Raw genomic sequence first — 20,991 nt, forward strand, 5'->3', positions numbered from 1 at the left:
ATATCATTCCATTTTATTAACTTATAATTTTCTGTCTTATATTTTTTATATGTTACTTTGAGTACATTCTCAACATAACTATATTTAGTTCGAAATATATATATATATAATCAACTATACAATACATATATACTGGTATATTCCAGTTTATTTATCATGTAAAACGAGACCGACACATCCCATCGCATACATCGTACACGTTTGCAGCCACGTCGTCGAATCCCACTAGCTATATATATTCATCTTTCGGATGTAAAAATTTCGTATCACAGAACAAAATTCCCCGCAGAAATTTGATAGAACCGAGGATATATATACTGATTTTCACCAATATTATACATGTCTTCCCTGAAAATAGCAGCAGCGATTCACCCGCCGGTGGCCGTGGTGGTGAGAGAGTACGACCAAAGGCGAGATAAGGAGGCGGTGGAGGAGCTGGAGCGGCGGTGCGAGGTGGGGCAGCCGGGAAAACCGGCGCTTGTCACTGACCTCATGGGCGACCCCGTTGCTAGAGTCCGGAACTTCTCGTCACACATTATGTTGGTAGGAATGAGAACTACAATATTTATACAACATATTTAATCTTTACTCTTCAAATTAGTATATATATTTCTTATTAGTAGGTTGGAGTTCGATATAACCAAACTTGAACTCGAGAAATCGTTCCAAATTTATGACATTGATATCAGAAAAACTATAAGTTATCAACCAATTAGTAGTAACGATATTCTTGTAAAATGCATAGGTGGCGGAACATGGAAATGGGAGAGAAATCGTGGGTGTAATTAGGGGCTGCATTAAAACCGTAACAAGTGGAAAATTAAGGTCGAATGAATCTCCAATCTATGTTAAATTGGCCTATATTCTTGGACTCAGGGTGTCATCTTCCCACAGGTTCGTCCACCTACAATTTCAGCATATATATGTGTATGTATATGTGTGTGTGTGTATATTTGAGGGAATTTGAGATATATATTTTCGTCAAACAGAAAATATCTTTGTACTTTTCAGTATTAATAATATAATAATAGACATATTTTATGGTGAGTTGATGCAACCTGTCCCCTTGGCTATATCTCCATTTGTTCTTTTATTATTTTGTGCAATAATTATTCCCTTAGGTGCATCGATGCACCAAAAACTAATCATTTTTGTCAAAGAACATATTCCGTACAGTTTTAGATTGCATGATATGTCCCATTTGATAAATTAATTAACAATATCTTCTACTTTTTTTTTTAAAAAAAAAAAAAATCGATTTGTAGACTCCACTTTGCCAATTCCAGACTTTTTATTATTATTATTTTATCAATTTTTGATTTTGTCCTAATGGGGTTCTTGTTTTTTACTTCAGGCGACTTGGCATTGCAACAAAACTTGTTCAAGAATTGGAGGGGTGGTGTAAACAAAATGGTGCAGAATATGCATACATGGCTACAGAATGTAGCAACAAGCCCTCCTTAAGTTTGTTCACCCAAAAAAGCAATTATGTGAAATTCCGGAATCCCACGGTTCTTGTGCAACCAGTTCACGAGCATTATAAGTCATTACCATCAGATATAACTATTGTTCGTGTTCCTCCAAACTTAGCTGAGACAATGTATTATGTTCTATTCTCAAACTCGGAGTTCTTTCCTAAAGATATTGATGTGCTACTTCACAACAAGCTCAATCTAGGAACTTTCATCGCATTCCCGAAGAGGGATTTCTCGGATTGGAACCCTGAGAACGGCGATTTGCCATCATCATTTTCCATTTGTAGCATATGGAACACCAAGGAAGTCTTTAGGTTGCAGCTGAAGGGAGTTTCAGCTCTAACACATGCAGTTTGCATGGGTACTAGGGTTGTCGACTCATTGTTCCCATGGTTAAAGATACCATCGATACCAAACGTTTTCAAGAATTTCGGGTTCTATTTCTTGTACGGGCTTCACATGGAAGGCGAGGATGGTTCGCGACTCATGAAAACTTTGTGCGAATTCGTGCACAACATGGCAAGAAACGACCGTGGTTGTAGGGTGGTGGTGGCCGAGGTAGGGCAAATGGATCCAGTGAGAGAGGCCATTCCCCATTGGAGAAAATTCTCATGGGACGAGGATATTTGGTGTGTAAAGAAACTTCAAGAAGATATTAAGAACAAAAATGGTGACGATCATTGGTTGAAATCGTCTTCTATATCACATTCCAAGATTATATTTGTTGATCCTCGTGATCTTTGATATAATAGTTATAAATTTTTCTACCCATGTAATTTCTTGCTTTCTTACGTTAAATACCATCATATCTTAAATATAAGATGACAAGTCTCATCACTATCTCAAAGAACGAGGGGATTTATCAAAAATTAGAATCGTAGAATCGAATACATCAATAAAAAATATGATAACGATGTAATTCAAATCTATTAATATATATAACAATCTAAATATCATATTTTGATTTTAGGTGAAATAATTATTGCATCGTATTGAAAAATTGCGCTTCGTAATTATAATCACAAATAAATTGCACTTTGACGATTGTAGAAGTTAAAAAGTTAGAATGATCCAATTTTGTATCTGAATGTCACATCTTGATCAAGTAAGCCACATATATTCGTGATGATCGAAATAATTAAGTTTACACTAGGATATTCTACTACCACTATAGTTTGCCCAGACAAAAAAAAATGGGAGACAAAAGTAGACATCTCCCCATTAGTTTTTTTTTTTGTTTTTTTGTCCCTCCACCATCCATAAAATATTGAATATTTCCTATAGTGTCATTTATGTTAAATTATCAACACATCGAAAGTTTAAAATTTTTCAAGAAATTTTAGTTTTGACAATCAAGATATTCTTGTGTATCGTATGATTCAAATTCAAGCATAGGACGCTTAGAGTTGTTATTAGGTATGTGCAATCGGTCCAAACCGAAGTGACCAAAACTGGAAAAACTGATTATTTTTACCAACCGAACCGACCAATTTTAACCATTAAAATTGAAAAAACTAAACAGATAAAATATCGGTTATTTCGGTTATCTTTCGGTCGATAACCAAAATAACCGATATTTTTTAAGAAAAATTTGGTTTTTTAAAATTTTCTCAATTCTCATCTAATTTTATTAAATTCAAACAATCAATAAAATAAAATAATAACTTGTGGAATAATTATTATGATTTAGGACTTATAATAATAAAATTAGATTTTTTGTTTAAAGGCCAATACTTTTTTTTTTTGAGATATGCTTAAAGCACAATACAAAAATAAAAATTGTGAAGGGCCAGTCTCAATAATATATATATAGTTATAGCTGGTTGTAATTGTGCAATTTTAAACTGCACAGCAGCTCAAGCATTACGGTTCGATCGCTCTACAAAGTAAGGACAATTATTGCACCCAACAATCTCCCTCCCAATAATTACAATCTTTGCAATCAACGGGAATCGAACCCGTGACCTTGGCTCTGATACCAATTGTAGGACCGATCGTTTGCCGCTTTACCAAAAGCTATAGCTGGTTGTAATGGTGCAACTCAAATCTTTTAAACTGCACAGCAGCTCAAGCACCACGGTTCGATCGCTCTACCAAGCAAGGACAATTATTGCACCCAACAATACCAAACTATTCCGGATTTAAGCAGAGATAATCATTCTTGTAAATATCTACGAACGATCCTCTTGACTAATCATTGTTCTTCAATCTCCGAATTAGATTAACTATCAATGACAGGATTCCTACTCTAATTCTTACTACAAAATATAGAAGAAATTTGAGTTGAGATGAAATCACCAGAATTGGACAACTCCGGCGGGGCAGCGGCAGCGGCGGCGAACGTGGCGCACAGGTTGTTGTTGTGGCGGTGTTCGGTCGAGACCTTGTCAAAAACAAAAATGGTGGTCGATTTTTTAGAGTTTTGAATAAAGAGAAAAGTCTAGCATCTTAATATGATATGCATTATCATATTTATAATTTTCATGAACTAATTTAGAATCCTATTAGGACTCTAAATTATAATCCTTTGGGACTCTTAAGTTTGAATTCTAATGAGATTGTTACTTGAAGTTTTTACCTTTTAAAAAATATTCGCTAAGTTTCATTATTTAACTAGGACTCCTACTAGTTAAAGTTGTATTAGGATTCTCCAATCCTATCAAATAATTCATGATAAGTCATGATCTCATATAGTATTTTTTTTTAAATTTTGACAATACATGAAATAATTAAATAAATATTATTTAATTAATTAATTTTGGACCCTTCTAAAATATTCATGAGAATTTTACATAGTAGACAAAACTATCAATTAATATTTAATTAAAATATTTACTAATTAAATAATTATGAATTCATTATAATATCGATAGACGATCAGACAATACCGATATGAAGAAGGTACAAATCTCGTTATTATAATAAAAAGTGAATATTTTGAAGATCAAAATTAATCACTGACTCATTTTTTTGCAGGTGCCTATTTCGGAACTCATTCACTAAATTAAGTAGTAGCACTCTCATCACAAATTTAACAGTTGAGAAAATCTAGGGATTAACTCGTCGCGAATATAAATTGAATTTTTATGATATGAGTTCCAATTTGTATTGTGATGACCTACTCTTGTGGTATTGTGTAGGTCATCGTTGTCCAGCGAAGGCTTTGGAATAGATTGTTTCCTTCTCAACTTTCACATAAGTTGATTGGTACGATGCATCTCTACAATCTTGAAGCAAATCAGGGGGCAAACACATCATCATATATTATTATCATATGAATAAATAATTTTTTTTGCATCAATATCATTTTTGTTGTAAACGATCGAGTTAAACTGCACGATAAAGTTAAAAAATAAAATAAATGATGTGTTAAATAATCAAAATAACCTACATGATATATAAAGGCCAGTTGCAATAGACTTTCATATATGTGTTTCATTGCATAACATGCAATATAGAAATGCTAAAACTGCATTCCCCCAACTGTAATATTTTACTCGTTTGATATCTAGAAACATTATTCTTCCGATAATCATCAATGTCACACATCGATTCTATTTAATGAAATCTACATATGAGCTATCATTATTAATAAGTGTAGATGCACAATAAGCATGTAAAGAGGAACAGACAAGGGACCATCTTTAATATGAGATGGTAGAAGTTCAAATCCCAGCAACTCCAGACATATATGTTGTCATTTTTTTATGTATGCGAATAATCTACTCCAATGACCGATTCATATCAATTTTTAGGTCCCAAATAACTTAAACACATTATAAGATGATTGTTGCTTCACTACATCTAAAGTGAAACATATGTGTCTCACGGCACCGCCGTTCAACAAGAGCAGTAGTAATATGATTATCAAATACACGAAAGCCACATATTCTAAAACACCATCGAACACCATATGATTTAAATACGTCAACACATGGTTGTATATATTGTTCTTAAGATATAACACTCAGATAAGATTATCTGAACTCTTAACTCATACAATATCATCAACAATTTCAGAAGAAACCGCTAATGAGATATGTGTTACTTGCAAATGCAGAATATGGAGATCTTCTAAACCTCGATTTGCAATCATCTTGTAACAAATAATGCAAACCATAAATTAGTATTCAAAATTGATTAGTATTTATAACAAATAAAAAATAAAATAAAACTAATAATTATAATATGATCAATGACAAGTAAAAAGAGCATGTGCAAATAATTATCATATGATCAATGACAAATATAATACTAAAAAACTTGATGTATCTAAAATCAAACAATAAACTTTTTTAAATTTGCTTTCGAGAAATAATGTTAGCTCCTTCAAATCTTGCAAAATGAAAACTGAAACTTGGGCAAATGTATATATTTTACGTAAATCATTCGAAATTATTTTAAAAAAATTTAATTATAAAACAAACTCACGTTATTTTTTTATATTTTGTCACAATAATTGTCCCACCAGTCATAAATTTGGTAACGAAAATATCTTTTTTATAAGAAGATAATTTAGAATTTCAATTTGACTTTGAACATAACTCCAAGTGCAGACAAAATGAGTGGCCTACAAAAGTATTATTATTATTATTATTATTTTTCCATTATTCACCTTTTGTTGTTTTTTTTTTTTTAACATTTTGTACTTTGTGTGGACCGATCCTTGTCCAGCACATTCGTGGCATTATGTTTATTTCATTTGCATTGCAGAACGTCATTTTTATCATACCAAATTGCTATTAATTATCGTATCCTTTTAACTAGGATCTTGTCTCGTATTTGGACAAAACTTGTCTTCTTATGCTATGTTTGGTGTGTAGGATACGATAACTAATTGGATTGATGACAAAACTCAAAGTAAAGATATATAATGTGTTGTGATAAAACATGTTTTGTTTGGTAAAATTTTAATGAGTATGATAAATTTTACATTTTTTGTTGTTGAGACAAAAATACCCTAAACTAGTATTGATGACATTTTGATATATAAAATAATATTTGTAGCAATGTTTTCAAAATCATGTGTTTTGTTAATAAATAAATATTTTATAAAATTTAAAATTATAAATTATGTATTTATCTAATAATTTATTTTTTTAATAAAAATTAATATAATTTTGCATTTTATCTCATTTTTAATATTGATTTCTAATTATTTTTTTCTCTATTTTTTTAAATTTTATTTAGTTTCATCATGAAATTATTTATGTGATGTGTGTGCAAATAAAAAAAAATAAACCATCAAAGAATAGAATCCAAAGTTGTAGATCTCTCATGTTGATTTTTTGTAGGCAAAATGGTAATTTATGTTATATTTTAGGAATTGGATTGTCAATCCCTCCAAAATAATGGAATATCTTTTCAAACAAATAGGTTTTTTTTATCACGAGATTCTTGATTAATTGGGTCCATAAAAAATGAGACAAACATGAGATTAATAATCTATCCTTGACTTATCACTCACACCAAACATACCCTTAAATTATTATTATTATCATACAACCCAAGTCTTGTTGATTTACTAAAAATTTTCAAAACAATTTTTGCACCTCAACAGTTATTATTATTATTATTATTATTATTATTATTATTATTATTATTATTATTATTATTATTATTCCTTCAAGATAGAAAAAATTCCATATATTAAAGGTTTATGTTTTAGTTACTTGAACAGTGTGTACTTTGTTAAGAGAAAAGTCTGATCTAATTTTCGGAATAAAAAAATTCATTTATCTCAATTATTGTTTATGTAGACTTTTTTTAAAACAAGTTCATCCAAATATTTTAGGCAAAAATTTGTGTGAGACGGTCTTACGGGTCGTATTTTGTGAGGCAGATCTCTTATTTGGGTCATCCATGAAAAAGTATTACTTTTTATGCTAAAAATATTACTTTTTATTGTGAATATCGGTAGAGTTGACCCGTATAAAGATTCGTGAGACCGTCTCACAAGAGACCTACTCAATATTTTAATAGTTTATTTCTAAAATAAGATCTCATATCTTATAAATTTCTTAAAAAACTTATAAGATATAAGAATTTATAAGTTGATTTAATTGAGTTTAAACAAATATCTTTATAAAAACCAAACCAAAAATGTATAATTCTTAAATTTATTCACAAAATTATAATTGCCTGAGACATCTGGGTTTTGTTGGTGGGCTTGAACCTGCCTACCCAGTAACCCGAGTAACAGCTAAGCATAGTCAGCCTTATTTTGCATGAGTCCAGCCCATTAAAAAATGGGCCTATCGTAGGCCAGTCCAAAGATATAGCAAAACAGCCCATTATCTTTTCATAATACAGTAATAATTTAAAACTATAATGTATTATAATTTATAATCGACAACACAACAAAGAACACATATAAATGACGATTAGTGGATCTTTATGTCAAACACTCGATTTAACTTTTAAGTTCATTTTAATTTTTTATATATTTTTCAAATACATATATTTCAAATCATTCCATTGTAGTTTTCTTAGAAAAAAAACAAAAATTTTCAAATCAAATTTGTTCTTTTAGATGGTGTCATACTTAAACATATTTGAATATTTCGTAGAAGTTACAAACTATTTTATACTTCATTTTAGTAATAATATTCTTTTACAGATTGCATGTTGATTAAAAAAAAATTATCATTTTGCCATCCAAAAATTTGTCGGCAAAATGTTAGGTGGCAGACAAGCATTAAATGAGATGAAAACAAGTTTTGTAAGGCAGGAATCAAAGAACACTTTGAACATGTTTTGTTAGGCAGCGGATTTGAAATTTCGGACGACAGAGTCACACTGGAATTGAGTGCTTAGTTCTATAATATTTATGAGGTGTTTGTTCTCCTGTATTAAGAGAGTATGGTCTCTTTGAAAACACGTAAATGGTTGTACACCATAAAATATTATAGTGAAATTATTTTCATCTTACCCGTGGTTTTTACCTAAATAATTTTTAGGAGTTTTCCACGTAAATCTCGGTGTCAAATTTACTGTTTGTTTTCATATTTATTACCTCAAGTTGTCGCACTTGAGACCAACAAGTGGTATCAGAACCTGATTTTAAAATTTCTTGAATTCTGAGTATGCTCTGTGGTTGCAGCCTAAACTGATATTCTTGATCAAAAAAGATTTTTTTGATATTTTTTATTAAGGCGGGATTATTTTATCAAGTCTACTAAATTGTTGAAGACATAATGGAGGGCAGGTACGAGATAACAAAGTTCAATGGAAGCAATTTTATGTTGTGAAAAATAAAGATACAAACAGTTTTAAGAAAGGAGAATTGCTCGGTAGATATTGGAGATAGACCTATGGAAATGACGGACGATGGAAAGTTGAATTAGATGAATGATAATGTTGTTGTCAATTTACACTTAGCTATATCAGACGAAGTACTATTAAGTATCTCTGAGATAAAAATATCAAAAGTTATTTGGGATACTCTGACAAAGATGTAAAAGGTCAAGTCACTACACAACAAGATTTTCCTAAAAAAAAAGGCTTTACACTCTTCAGATGGCGGAATACTCATCGATGACCAACCATATCAACACACTAAATACTCTATTTGTCAAACTCACTTCTATATAGCATAAAATAGAGAAAAATGAACATGCAGAACTTCTACTTCAAAGTCTACAATATTTATATGATCAACTTATCATCAACTTAACCAACAATATTCATATGAGCTCTCTAAAATTTGACGATGTCTTAACTGGGGTTCTCGGAGAAGAAAGCCGACACAAGAATAAGGAAGATGGATTGGTAACTTCGAAGCAGGCGGAGGCTTTACCGATGATAAAAGAAATATTTATGGAACGTGACTCCAGTGGGAGCCAAAGATGAGGTAGATCAAAGTCAAGAAGTAAGAAGAAAAATATTTACTGCTTTAAATACGACGGAAAGGACACTTCAAGAAAGAATGTACGAGTATCCAGAAGAGTTCTCAAGGAAATGTGACCAATACATCAAGCAGTGGTAAAATATTATTCAACGAAGCGACAACAGTTGCAGAAGGCAGACACAAATTTTGTGATACATGGATTATGGATTCAGGAGCGACGTGGCACACGATGTCTTAGATAGAATAGTTTGATCATTATGAACAGTCTCAGGAGGATCTTTATTCATGAGAAATGATCATGCCTAAGAAATCGATGTGGTCTGTACTATCCAAATAAAAATGTTTGATGACACTATTCACATCATACATGAGGTACGATATATGATGGCACTGACGAAAAATCTTTTGTCATTGGGTCAATTGGATGATATCGGGTGCAAAACCCTATCGAAAACGGGATCATGAAAATTGTGAAGGGTGCGTTTGTGGTTATGAAGACAAAAAAAGTTGCTGCAGATCTGTATGTACTTTTGGGAGAAACACACAAAGAGGCGAAACTAGCAGTTGTATCAATTTGTTCAAGAGAAGAATTAACGGTATTATGGCATAGAAAGCTCGGGCATACGTCAGAGCGAGTGTTGAAAATTCTCTCAGAATAGAAGTTGCTGCTGGGACTTCCAAAAGTGTTATTACCTTTTTGTGAGTATTATGTTACCAGTAAACAACATAGATTAAAGTTTAACACTTCTACTGCCAGACGCAAAAGCATACTGGAAGTGATTCATTCAGATGTTTGGCAAGCACCAGTTGTATCCTTAGGAGGAGCGAGATAATTTGTCTCGTTCATGGATGATTTCTCTAGGATATGTTGAGTGTATCCAATCAAGAAAAAATCAGATGTTTTTCAGATTTTCAAAGATTTCAAAGCACAGGTTGAACTTGATTTTTGAAAAAAAATCAAGTGTTTAAGGAATGACAATAGAGGAGAATATACAAGTGACGAATTTGATGTATTTTGTCAACATGAGGGCATCAAAAGACATTTTACGACGCCTTACACACCTCAACAAAATGGAGTGACGGAGCGGATGAACATAACTTTGTTGGACAGAACAAGAGCTATGTTGAGGACTGCGGGTCTAGACAAGTCATTTTTGACGGAAGCAGTCAAAACCGCTTGTTATATTATCAATCGTTCTCCTTCAGTGGCGATTGATCTGAAGACTCCGATGGAGACGTGGACTGGAAAACCGAGTGATTATTCTCATTTGCATACATTTGGAAGTTCTGTGTATGTTTTGTACAATAATAAAAAAAGATCGAAGTTGGATTCGAAATCCAGAAAATATATCTTTTTGGGTTATGCTGATGGAGTAAAAGGGTTTCGCTTGTGGGATCCTACTGTCCACAAGCTTGTCATCAGCAGGGATGTTATCTTCGGGGAAGATAAAGTAAAGGGGGGCAAATGCACGCCGAATTCAGAAACTAATATATTTCAAGTGAAAAATAAGACGAACGAATGTCAAATTTCTTGTGAAGCAGTGCCAGTGCATAAAGAACAAGAACATGTTGAGTCTGAGGTTTTCAATGTGAGGCAGTCCATTCGAGACAGAAGACTACCAGGTTGGCTTTCAGATTATGTTATCGAAAGGAATATTGCATATTGTTTATTATCAGAGGATGGTGAGCCATCGAGTTTCCACGAGGTTACTCAAAGCTCGGATATATCCTTGTGGATGATAGCAATGCAAGAAGAGTTGGAGAAATTAGACAAGAATAAAACTTGAGATCTTGTTACACTAGCACGAAGGATGAAAGCCATTGGTAACAGATGGACTATAAGATCAAGTGTGATGACAATAACCAAGTAGAACGGTATCGTACTAGATTGGTGGTAAAAGGGTATGCTCAGAAAGAAGACATTGACTTCAATGAGATATTTTCTCCTGTGGTTTGGCTTACAATAGTCAGAGTAGTATTGGCATTGTGTGCAGTGTTTGACTTACATCTAACACATCTAGATGTGAAAACTGCATTTCTTTATGGAGATCTTGAAGAAGAAATATATATGCTTCAGCCAAAAGATTTTGTGGAAAAAGACAAAGAAAACTTGGTTTGCAGGTTGAACAAATCTTTGTACAGTCTCAAAGAGGCGTCGAGGTGTTGGTACAAGAGATTTTATTCCTATATCATGAGCCTTGGATCCTAGAGATTGAGTGCAGGCTCTTGTACGTATTTCAAGAGGTCTGTTGATGATTATATTATTTTGTTGTTGTATGTGGACGACATGTTGGTAGCAGGCCCCCCAAAAAGATCAGATTCAAGGATTGAAGGCACAATTGGTTTGGGAATTTGATATGAAGGACTTGGGACCGGCAAACAAGATTCTAGAGATGCAAGTTCATCGAGACAGAAGTAACAGAAAGATTTGGTTTTCCCAAAAAAATCATTTGAAGAAAGATTTACAGTGTGTTTGGCAACCAGGATTTGGGAGGATTTCATGTGATTTGGAATTGGATTTGAAAATTCAAGTATTTGAAATTCCATTTGGTGTTTGATTTAAAATTTAAAAATGATATTTACAAATCCATTTATTGTTTGGATAAAAAAAGATTCGAATTTGGAATTTTAAAATTTTACTAAGCTGCCATTAGAAATCATATAAATATAAATAACCCAAACAAGTTTACAAATTAATAATTCTTCTCTATTATTTGTGTTTGTAAATTCAAAAATTAATTATTATTTATTAATCATAGTTCACATAAAATAATAATTAAAAAATCTTCAAACAACTTCAAACTCTAACATGAAATTAATTATTAAACGTAAAAAGAGGCTTTGGTAATTACTATAATTTTTATTATATTAATCAGTAAAAAAAACATGAAAATTATAAAATTTAAACGAAATCTTTCAACTTCTAAAAAAAGTTAAAAAGAAAAAAATGTCTAACCATGTAGAAACTTTTGATGGAGAAAGTTGACTGATGAAAATAATGTGTTGATGAAAATGATGTGTTGGATGAAAATGTAATTGTGTGTTTTTAAAATCCAAATCCCACCAAATCTTATCAAATTTGATGGTATTTGGATATACTCATTGAAATCCCATACAAATCCGAATTCTTTTTTTTTAATCACTTTGCCAAACAGTAAAAATTGAATTTTGAAATCCAAATCACGTGAAATCCTCCCAAATCCTGGTTGCCAAACACACTGTTACAACGCTTGAACATACTTTCTTGTTAACTTTAAGTTATCCTCCGAGATGTGTTCTAGCAGTGAAGCAGAGAGGATGGAGATGTCTCGAGTATCATATGCATCAGTAGTGGGAAGTTTGATGCTCATCATGATCTGTATAAGACCGGACATTGTTCAAGCAGTGAGAGCAGTTAGTCGGTAGATGGTGAATCCTAGAAGATATCATTGGAGCATTGTTAAGAATTTCGTTATATACATTAAGGATACCTCAAATATTGCATTATGTTATAGATGATCGTATTTTACACTCAGGGACTATGTCGATTCAGATTATGCAGGTGATCTTGATAGGAGAAAAACTACTGCTGGTTATATGTTTACACTTGCAGAGAGAGCGGTAAGCTGGGTTTCAAAATTGCAAACAGTTGTGTCGTTATCTACAACAGATGTAGAATTTATGACAGCTACTCAAGCTTGCAAGGAAACAATATAGATTAAAAGGTTATTGGAGGAGACCGGGCACCAACAAAAGAACGTCCTTTGTTTTGTGACAATCAAAGTGCCTTGCACATCACAAGAAATCCAGCCTTTCATTCCAGGACGAAACACATTGGAGTTCCATTTCACTTTGTTCGAGAAGTAGTAGAAGAAAGAAGTGTGGATATGCAGAAAATTCATACAAAGGATAATGTACATGATTTTCTGACTAAGCTAGTAAATACGAATAAGTTTGAATTTTGTAGATCCTCAAGTGGCCTAACGAAAACGTAAGTAGTAGGGAATAACAAGATTGAAAAGATGTGTGGAGATGTGTTGATTCTCAATCAAATCTCCAAGTGGGAGAAATGTTGGCAATATGTTAGGTGGCAGACAAGCATTAAATGAGATGGAAACGCGTTTTGTTAGGCAGGAATCAAAGAACACTTTGAATACATTTTCTTAGGCAGCAGATTTGAAATTTCGTATGAGGGGTTCACACTTGGATGATGCATCTATAGATGCATCTTTTGGCATTTCAAAGTATCTCTTCATCGATTTCTCTCTCATCTTATAACATTTGAGTGTTTAATTCTACAATATTTCTGAAGTGTTTGTTCTCATGTATTAAGAGATTGTTTGTTCTCTTTTGGAAACACAGCGAGTGGTTGTACACCATAAAATATTATAGTGGAATTCTTTTCATCTTGCTCGTGGTTTTACCCTCACAATTTTTAGGAGTTTTCCACGTAAACCTCGATGTCAAATTTATTGTTTATTTTCATATTTATTATCTTAAGTTGCCGCACGTGAGACCAACAAAATTTTCAAATACTTGGAAATTTTATTAACTTCGTTCCTAGTATTACAATCTTAGCTCAATTTTTGGAGATTATTAGATACGGTTTGACTTGTGAGATGAGAAACGTGGCTGGAAACTATTCGCGTGAGGGTTCTTATGTGGATTGCGTCCAGACTCCTGAGCTCCGGAACTCCTACGGACATGAAACACAAATTCTTGAAAGGAACGTCGGAAATATTTTTCGGCATGGCCTCTTTGACACTCAATTCAATACCAGGCTCACAAAAAGTGAAAAACCCTTAGAAATGTACATGATTGCAAATATAAATAACTTGCAGAATCCATGAAAAGTGGTGCATATCTCATTTATTTTAGGCAGATGAAGATATAAACGAACGAAGTCTCTCGTGAGTTGTTCGGAGCTCGGCTCGGTGAAAAGCTCATTTGAGATTGTTTGTTAAGCTTATTGAGCCGAGCTCAAGCTCGATCTCGAACTCGACAATTTTATGGAGCCAAGCTCGATCCTAAGGATATTCGACTCGTAAGCTCGCGAGTATTTTCGCTAGCTCGAGCCCATGCTCGAGCCGAGGGCTTGTTTGTTGGGACATGAGTTTTTTGTTCCATGTTGTTATTTTATTGAAATGTAAGCTATTCAAATTCTATACAAATCAGAATCATACCTCTTAAATTCTCATATATTAGTTGGTTTTTTGCCTAAAAATATTCGACAAGCTCTAAAACAAGCTTGTTTAACGAGCTCGAAAACGAGTTCAAGTCAGACTCATAAACATGATAAACGAGCTATTAACAAACCAAACGTGAGATCGAGATCAAATTTGATCAAAGATCCTCATTCTTCCCAGAGCTGTTCAAACGCTACAATTCCCTCAGTGTTCCATCCTGTATCCCATGACCTTGGGACCTCGATCGTATTGGCTCGCGAGGTCCTCATAGCCACCTCTTCACCTCGATCCTCCACCTGGGCATTCTTGCCTCGGACCTCAGATCTTTCTTTGTCCGTTCTAGAGAGGGCCTATTACTTACCGAGGTAACAATAGGGATGCTAAATGATTTACAACTGTGTCTGTAGAAGTTGAGCCAAAATTTTAATAACTAGAATTTTCCTTGCATTTGGAACTTGTCACTTAAAAATCGTTGTATTATGTACTCACATGGTTATCTTCGTGTTTGCAGATCAGCAACTTTTCTCGAGAGCAAGATCTTTAGTCTTGATACATCTCGCTGTGCTCTCATCCATCATCATTTATATAACTCGATCCGATGAAATTGTCCAGACATCTTGCACCCAATTTTACCCGGTCACATCAAATGTGATGAAGTATATCAAAAATTTGTACATCCACTAGTTGATAGTCATCTCAAATGTGTACACAAAACTAAACAAAGTTAATGAACTGTGAAAATTTTANTCAGGTCCATGATTTGTTAAACCACTATACTATTTTTTATATACAATAATTATTATTTTTATTTAACATAAATAAAGTCCAATGTATTTTAATATTAATAATCTAGAAGTTTTGGTGCTAAAAATTCAATACAGAATCAACTTACAAATGCAAAGATATAAAAACCATAGTAGTAAAATTAACCAATCTCGTAGTTTTGGGGGATGATTATTTTTTCATTTTCATTTTCATTTTCAATTTCATCGAATCACAAATGTTGTAAACCTTTTGAATCAAAAGTAAAAACAACTTCATCGAGTCAATCCGATAGATAACCATGTTTGAGACGAATACTCGAGTTCGAAACTCCGTAAGAAATCTGATCGATGAACGTTCAATTTGGTATGGAAACTTTGATAGATTAAAATTGACTTTGACATGAAACAATTACAAATAAAGAAAATTTTAAAGGACAGAAAGTGGAAAGTGAACCGACAAACTTAAAAAATATTCGGTCCCATTTTCTTCCTCCATTCCTGCAAAATGCTCTCTTTAGTCAAAAGCTCCCCGAGATCCATCTCCTTTTCACAAATTTCAACTCCGTTCCCTTAATTTAATCAATTTTTTTTTAAAAAAAAATCTGATAGTATAATCCTCCCCCATATAAATTAATAAGTCACAAATTTTGTACATAATAAATTATATAATTTTTGAACTTATTATAATAATGGTTATCTTACTCTAAACCAACGAGGAATCTATCACAAAAATTCCTGTGAGACGGTCTCACGAGTCAATTTTTTGAAACAGATATTTTATATGTGTCATCCACGAAAAAGTATTGTATTTTTATGTCAAATATATTAATTTTTATTGTAAATATGGACAGAAATGATCCTCTTCACGAATAAAAATCCGTAAGACCGTTTTATGAAACACCTCCTCGAAATCTACACAACCTCCTCCCAAAACCCACGCCACCACTAATATTCAAAATAATAATAATAAAAAAAATTGCAGTCTTTTTATGCCATTTACTTTAAGTCTTAAATTTTGCAAAGTTCCGTTAATTCAACACCTTTAATAGAAGGATGATTTGGGAAAGTATTTCTTCCAAAATCAAGTTTCGAAAAAGTTACTTGAAAATTTCAATCCATTTTGTGAGATTTTCATCTTAGGACTTGATTCATCGTACACAACAAAAATATGTCAAAAATAAGTCAAGGGCTCTCTTTTTTCGTAACAACGAGCATTCTAACAATTCAAGAAAAAATAATTAAATATAAATGTTTGTTCAATAATATTTGCAAAATTTTCTGACAAGATCTTGATTTGGTGAAAGAATGTAACAAATTCATCCAAACTAAATAATATTTAACTCAAATTCTTTATATTATCCTATTTAAATAGATTGATTTATGTATGATTTACGTTGTCAAACAAAATTCAAGTAGTTGAAATACTTGCAAAATTCAAAAATAAAATAGCATCTGTAAAGTTCCAATAATGTTAATCTCGATAAAGTCAGGACAAACTTCCTACCCCACCAACACAAGAAATTAGGAAAAAAAAGGGAGAGTGGAAAAAAGAAAAAGAAAGACACGCACATATATTATCACCATTTTTTCTCGATCATTTCAATGAAAAATGGCTTCAAGACAACCATCACCACTTGATTCGAGACCAAAAACAAGCATAACTTTCCTTGCAATCACGATATCTGTATCTCCTGTGATTCTCTTAGTTATTCTGTATCTTCTTCACCGTTTCTGGTACTCTCTGGTGCACAGGTCCCGCACCAGCCCATATGATTCCACCGAGTCACTGAACAAGCTTCAAAGATTCACTTACAGAGAGCTCAAGAATGCAACCAACAATTTCAGTGAGTCCAATACAATAGGCAGAGGAGGTTCCGGCACTGTTTTTAGAGGTATTCTAAAGGATGGTAAATTGGTGGCTGTGAAACTTCTTGACTCAACTTCATTACAGTGTGAGCAAGAATTCCAGAATGAGTTGAAGATTCTTGGCGGGCTAAAGTCTTCTTTTCTTGTTTGTTTATTGGGTTTTTGTGTAGAAAGAGAGAAGAGACTTGTGGTTTATGAGTACATGCCTAGCAAGAGTTTGCAAGAATCTTTATTTGTTGAGTCTGATAATTTGTGCTTGAATTGGACCAGGAGGTTTTCCATTATTCTAGATGTTGCAAAGGCATTAGCTTTCTTGCATCTTGAGTGTGAACCAGCTGTGATTCATGGTGATGTGAAGCCAAGCAATGTGTTGCTTGATGCTGAGTTCAGAGCCAAGCTTTCGGATTTCGGGTTGTCGAGAGTGAAGCTCGAGGGTGAATTCGGGGTGGATTTGTTTAGCCAGGACTTGGGGAAAAGTCAAGAGTTGTGGAAGAGTCAAGAACTTTCGGAAAACTCGAATGCCGGTGGTTTAGTTGGAGAGAATGGGATTCATGAAAATGAGGAGGTAGATTTTGCTTTGGCTTTGCAAGCGTCTTCTTCTTTGAAAACTAGTTGCAAGATTAATCATATCGATAGTAGATGTTGTAATATGAAGGGAAAAGAGCTGTTGAGTGATGATAATGGTGGGGAGGATTGTGAGAAGTTTATGCCTTATGATTATGATTTATGTGATATGGATCATTGCAAAGATAATAGTAATGATAACGTTTTTGTTGGCGCGAAACAGTGGGGAAAAGACTGGTGGTGGAGACAAGATGGGAGTGGTGAACTATGTAGCAAAGATTATGTGAATGAGTGGATTGGGACTCAAATCTGTTCTTCACCGAATCCCCATTGGGATGAAGAAATGGGGGTATCCAAGGAGCAAGCCAACTTGGATAACTGCAAAACGAAAAGTAAAATCGACGAAGCAATTAGGAAACCTGTAAGAGAACATGGGATTGAGTATCCTAATACAGAAACTGAGAATGATGTGCAGAAGGGAACCGAAATATCTCAGCCTGTGTATACTAAGAAGCATCGGGCGATGCATGAATGGTGGAAAGAAGAGAGTTTAGATGAACGCGATAACAAGAACCGTGACCCAAAAAAGAGCCAAGTATGGAGTAAAAAATGGTTCAGAGTACCACATTTTGGTTTGGGGAAAAGCTTTCACTTCAGGAGGAGGAAGAACAAAATGGGACACAAAGAGTGTAAACTTGTTAACAAGAATGTGGAGTTTAGTTTCAGTGAAGGATGGAGGAAAAAGAAAGCGCGTTCCACGGGGAGCGACATGTGGAGTGGCGATCTTTTCAGTCGAGAGTTAAGTAGCACAACGAGCATGAGAGGGACACTATGTTATGTAGCACCGGAATGCAGTGGCTCATGTGGATACTTAATGGAGAAAGCTGATATATACAGCCTAGGTGTACTGATTCTAGTCATTGTATCGGGTAGAAGACCGTTGCACGTGCTTTCGTCCCCAATGAGACCTGAGAAAGCAAACTTAGTAAGCTGGTCTCGGCTCCTGGCTCGATCCGGAAGCCTGCTAGAACTTGTGGATGAACGGCTCAATGGCGAGTACAATAAAGAACAGGCAAGCTTGTGTGTTAACTTGGCACTTTCTTGCATACAGAAGACGCCGGAGCTGAGACCGGATATCGGTGACATTTTGAAGATATTGAATGGTGAAATGGAGCTTTTACCACTTCCATTTGAGTTCTCCCCTTCTCCTAATTCAAGAAGTCTCAGGTGAAATGCAGATAACTAGTTATTGCAGCTGACTTGGGATGATAATTTGCTTTATTTTGTTTGAATTGTGAATAAATCTAATTTAATTTTTATGTAAGTTAATTGATGATTTTTTTTGTTTAATCTTCAAAATCTTTTAAGATTGTTCTACATTGAGTTAGACTAAACTAATGTGTCTTTTCGAGTTTTTCAAATATGATTAAGAGTGGGTCTCATGTGAGACCGTCTCACGGATCTTAATCTATAAGACGTGTCAACCCTATCCATATTCACAATAAAAAAGTAATACTTTTAGCATAAAAAGTAATACTTTTTCATTGATGACCCAAATAAAAGATCTGTCTCACAAATACGACCCGAGAAACCGTCTCACATAAGTTTTTGCCTATGATAATGGGTCATAAGGTTTTAAAAACATAGTCAACTTGCATAGTTGCATATGTAATAATGTAACATAATGAGGATTTAAGCCTTTCATTATTTATTATTCTTAACAAGAAAATATTCTTTGTTTCACATTTGCTCAGATTTTATTTATTTAAATTAGTCTCTCTTTCATATCTTATTTAAAGATTAATATTTCAATCCAAGATTTTTTTTACATATTAAAGGAATATATTTTGTTTCTTTAATTTAATGGGAAAAGGCTTTATAACATATGCAATGAATGAAATGATTAACTAATATCTCACTCCTTGCTATACGCGAAATATTAAAATTTGTAAGCATGAACGCTTAAATAATTATCTTAAATTTATTGATACAATGAATATATTTAATTATTATATAAATTTTTTATACTATTTGAGACTATATTCAAATTCGGACAATTATTCTACTGTCACCGAAATATTGATTGAATGTAACTCTTACCGATAAAAAAATAAAAAAAATATATTAAAAAATCATATTATTTGTCTATCAAAATATTAAAGAATAAATAAATAATTTTAAAAATGAAAATTTTGATTTAAAATTTTAATTATTTTTAAACATTTTAAAAAATATTTTTATTAAAGTTCTAATTAAATATTATTAATAATAATATATGAATAATCAATGTACAAAAAATTCATGATGACATTATTCACTAAAAATTGAAAAACCTAATATTATATAAAAAAAATTTTGTAGTTTATTTAATATTATAGAGTATGAAGAAAAAAATATATAAAAATAACACAAAACACAAAATTGAAACGAAATTAAATGAAATGATATGATCAATGCAAATATTTTAAAAAAATGATATTTACACTCAACTTTTTTAAAAAATACTCTTTATATTTATTTCTTTACTCTAAAATACATAATATGTCCTCAAATGATTTTTTTTAAATATTGATATTAACATACAATGTTTTTTATATTTTTTTCTTTTATTAAATATGAACAAAATATTAAAACTAATTCACAAAAGTTTTTATAAGACCATCTCATAAATTAGTTTGTGATACAGATCTTCTACTCGATCTGATTCTTGAAAAAATATTGTTTTATGTCAAAATTATTATTTTTCACTCAAGATATGGATCGAATCTACCCGTCCCATAGATATAGATTTATGAGATCGTCTCACGAGAGAATTACTCAAACTAATTTAGGTAAATTAATTTTTTTTTCTACCTCTAGTAAGTTTTCGTAAGTATGTTGACAAATATTTTAATTGGACTACTGATTACTAATATTTTTTAAGTATCGTAACACATTATTAAATAATAATGTTGTTAGTATTTTTTTCTTAAAAAATATATTGTAGCAAATTTTAAGATATTTTATTTCTTTTCATATTTTTATTTTATTTATAATATTTATTTAAATTAATAAATTACAAAAAAAATGTAAATGTTTGTATATTTCGTAATTATCGTGTTTATCGTTGTAGATTTTAAATTTTCTCGAATAAATTTATCGTTAGTGGAACAATAAATATTTGTATTATTATATTTTAATATAAATTATTATTTTAATTACATATATAAATATATAAATAATTTTTTGCTTAATACTATTTCAAAATCAATATATTTAAATAAGTATATGAGAAATGACGAGGAATATTATTATTTTTTAAAAATAAT

General features: G+C 32.3%; 2 protein-coding genes across 2 annotated transcripts; both read left to right on the forward strand.

The window, feature by feature from the left end:
- Nucleotides 1-287: 287 nt before the first annotated feature.
- On the forward strand, nucleotides 288-2,220 carry LOC140956280 (probable N-acetyltransferase HLS1). Its single transcript, XM_073412988.1, has 3 exons — nucleotides 288-543; nucleotides 746-894; nucleotides 1,355-2,220. The coding sequence occupies exons 1-3, from the start codon at nucleotides 340-342 to the stop codon at nucleotides 2,217-2,219; spliced, it is 1,218 nt and encodes a 405-aa protein (XP_073269089.1). The 5' UTR covers nucleotides 288-339; the 3' UTR covers nucleotide 2,220.
- Nucleotides 2,221-16,765: 14,545 nt separating this feature from the next.
- Nucleotides 16,766-19,047, forward strand: LOC140990939 (putative receptor-like protein kinase At1g80870). The gene has a single exon (XM_073460816.1). The coding sequence runs from the start codon at nucleotides 16,863-16,865 to the stop codon at nucleotides 18,912-18,914; it is 2,052 nt and encodes a 683-aa protein (XP_073316917.1). The 5' UTR covers nucleotides 16,766-16,862; the 3' UTR covers nucleotides 18,915-19,047.
- The last annotated feature ends 1,944 nt before the right edge of the window (nucleotides 19,048-20,991 follow it).

Source organism: Primulina huaijiensis, chromosome 13, assembly GCF_012295235.1.
Source record: "Primulina huaijiensis isolate GDHJ02 chromosome 13, ASM1229523v2, whole genome shotgun sequence".
NCBI lineage: Eukaryota > Viridiplantae > Streptophyta > Magnoliopsida > Lamiales > Gesneriaceae > Primulina > Primulina huaijiensis.

Coding starts and splice junctions, on each gene's coding strand:
- LOC140956280 (XM_073412988.1), top strand. CDS start 340: ATGTCTTCCCTGAAAATAGCAGCAGCGATTCACCCGCCGGTGGCCGTG. Junction 544..745: donor TCTCGTCACACATTATGTTG/GTAGGAATGAGA, acceptor TAAAATGCATAG/GTGGCGGAACATGGAAATGG. Junction 895..1,354: donor AGGGTGTCATCTTCCCACAG/GTTCGTCCACCT, acceptor TTTTTACTTCAG/GCGACTTGGCATTGCAACAA.
- LOC140990939 (XM_073460816.1), top strand. CDS start 16,863: ATGGCTTCAAGACAACCATCACCACTTGATTCGAGACCAAAAACAAGC.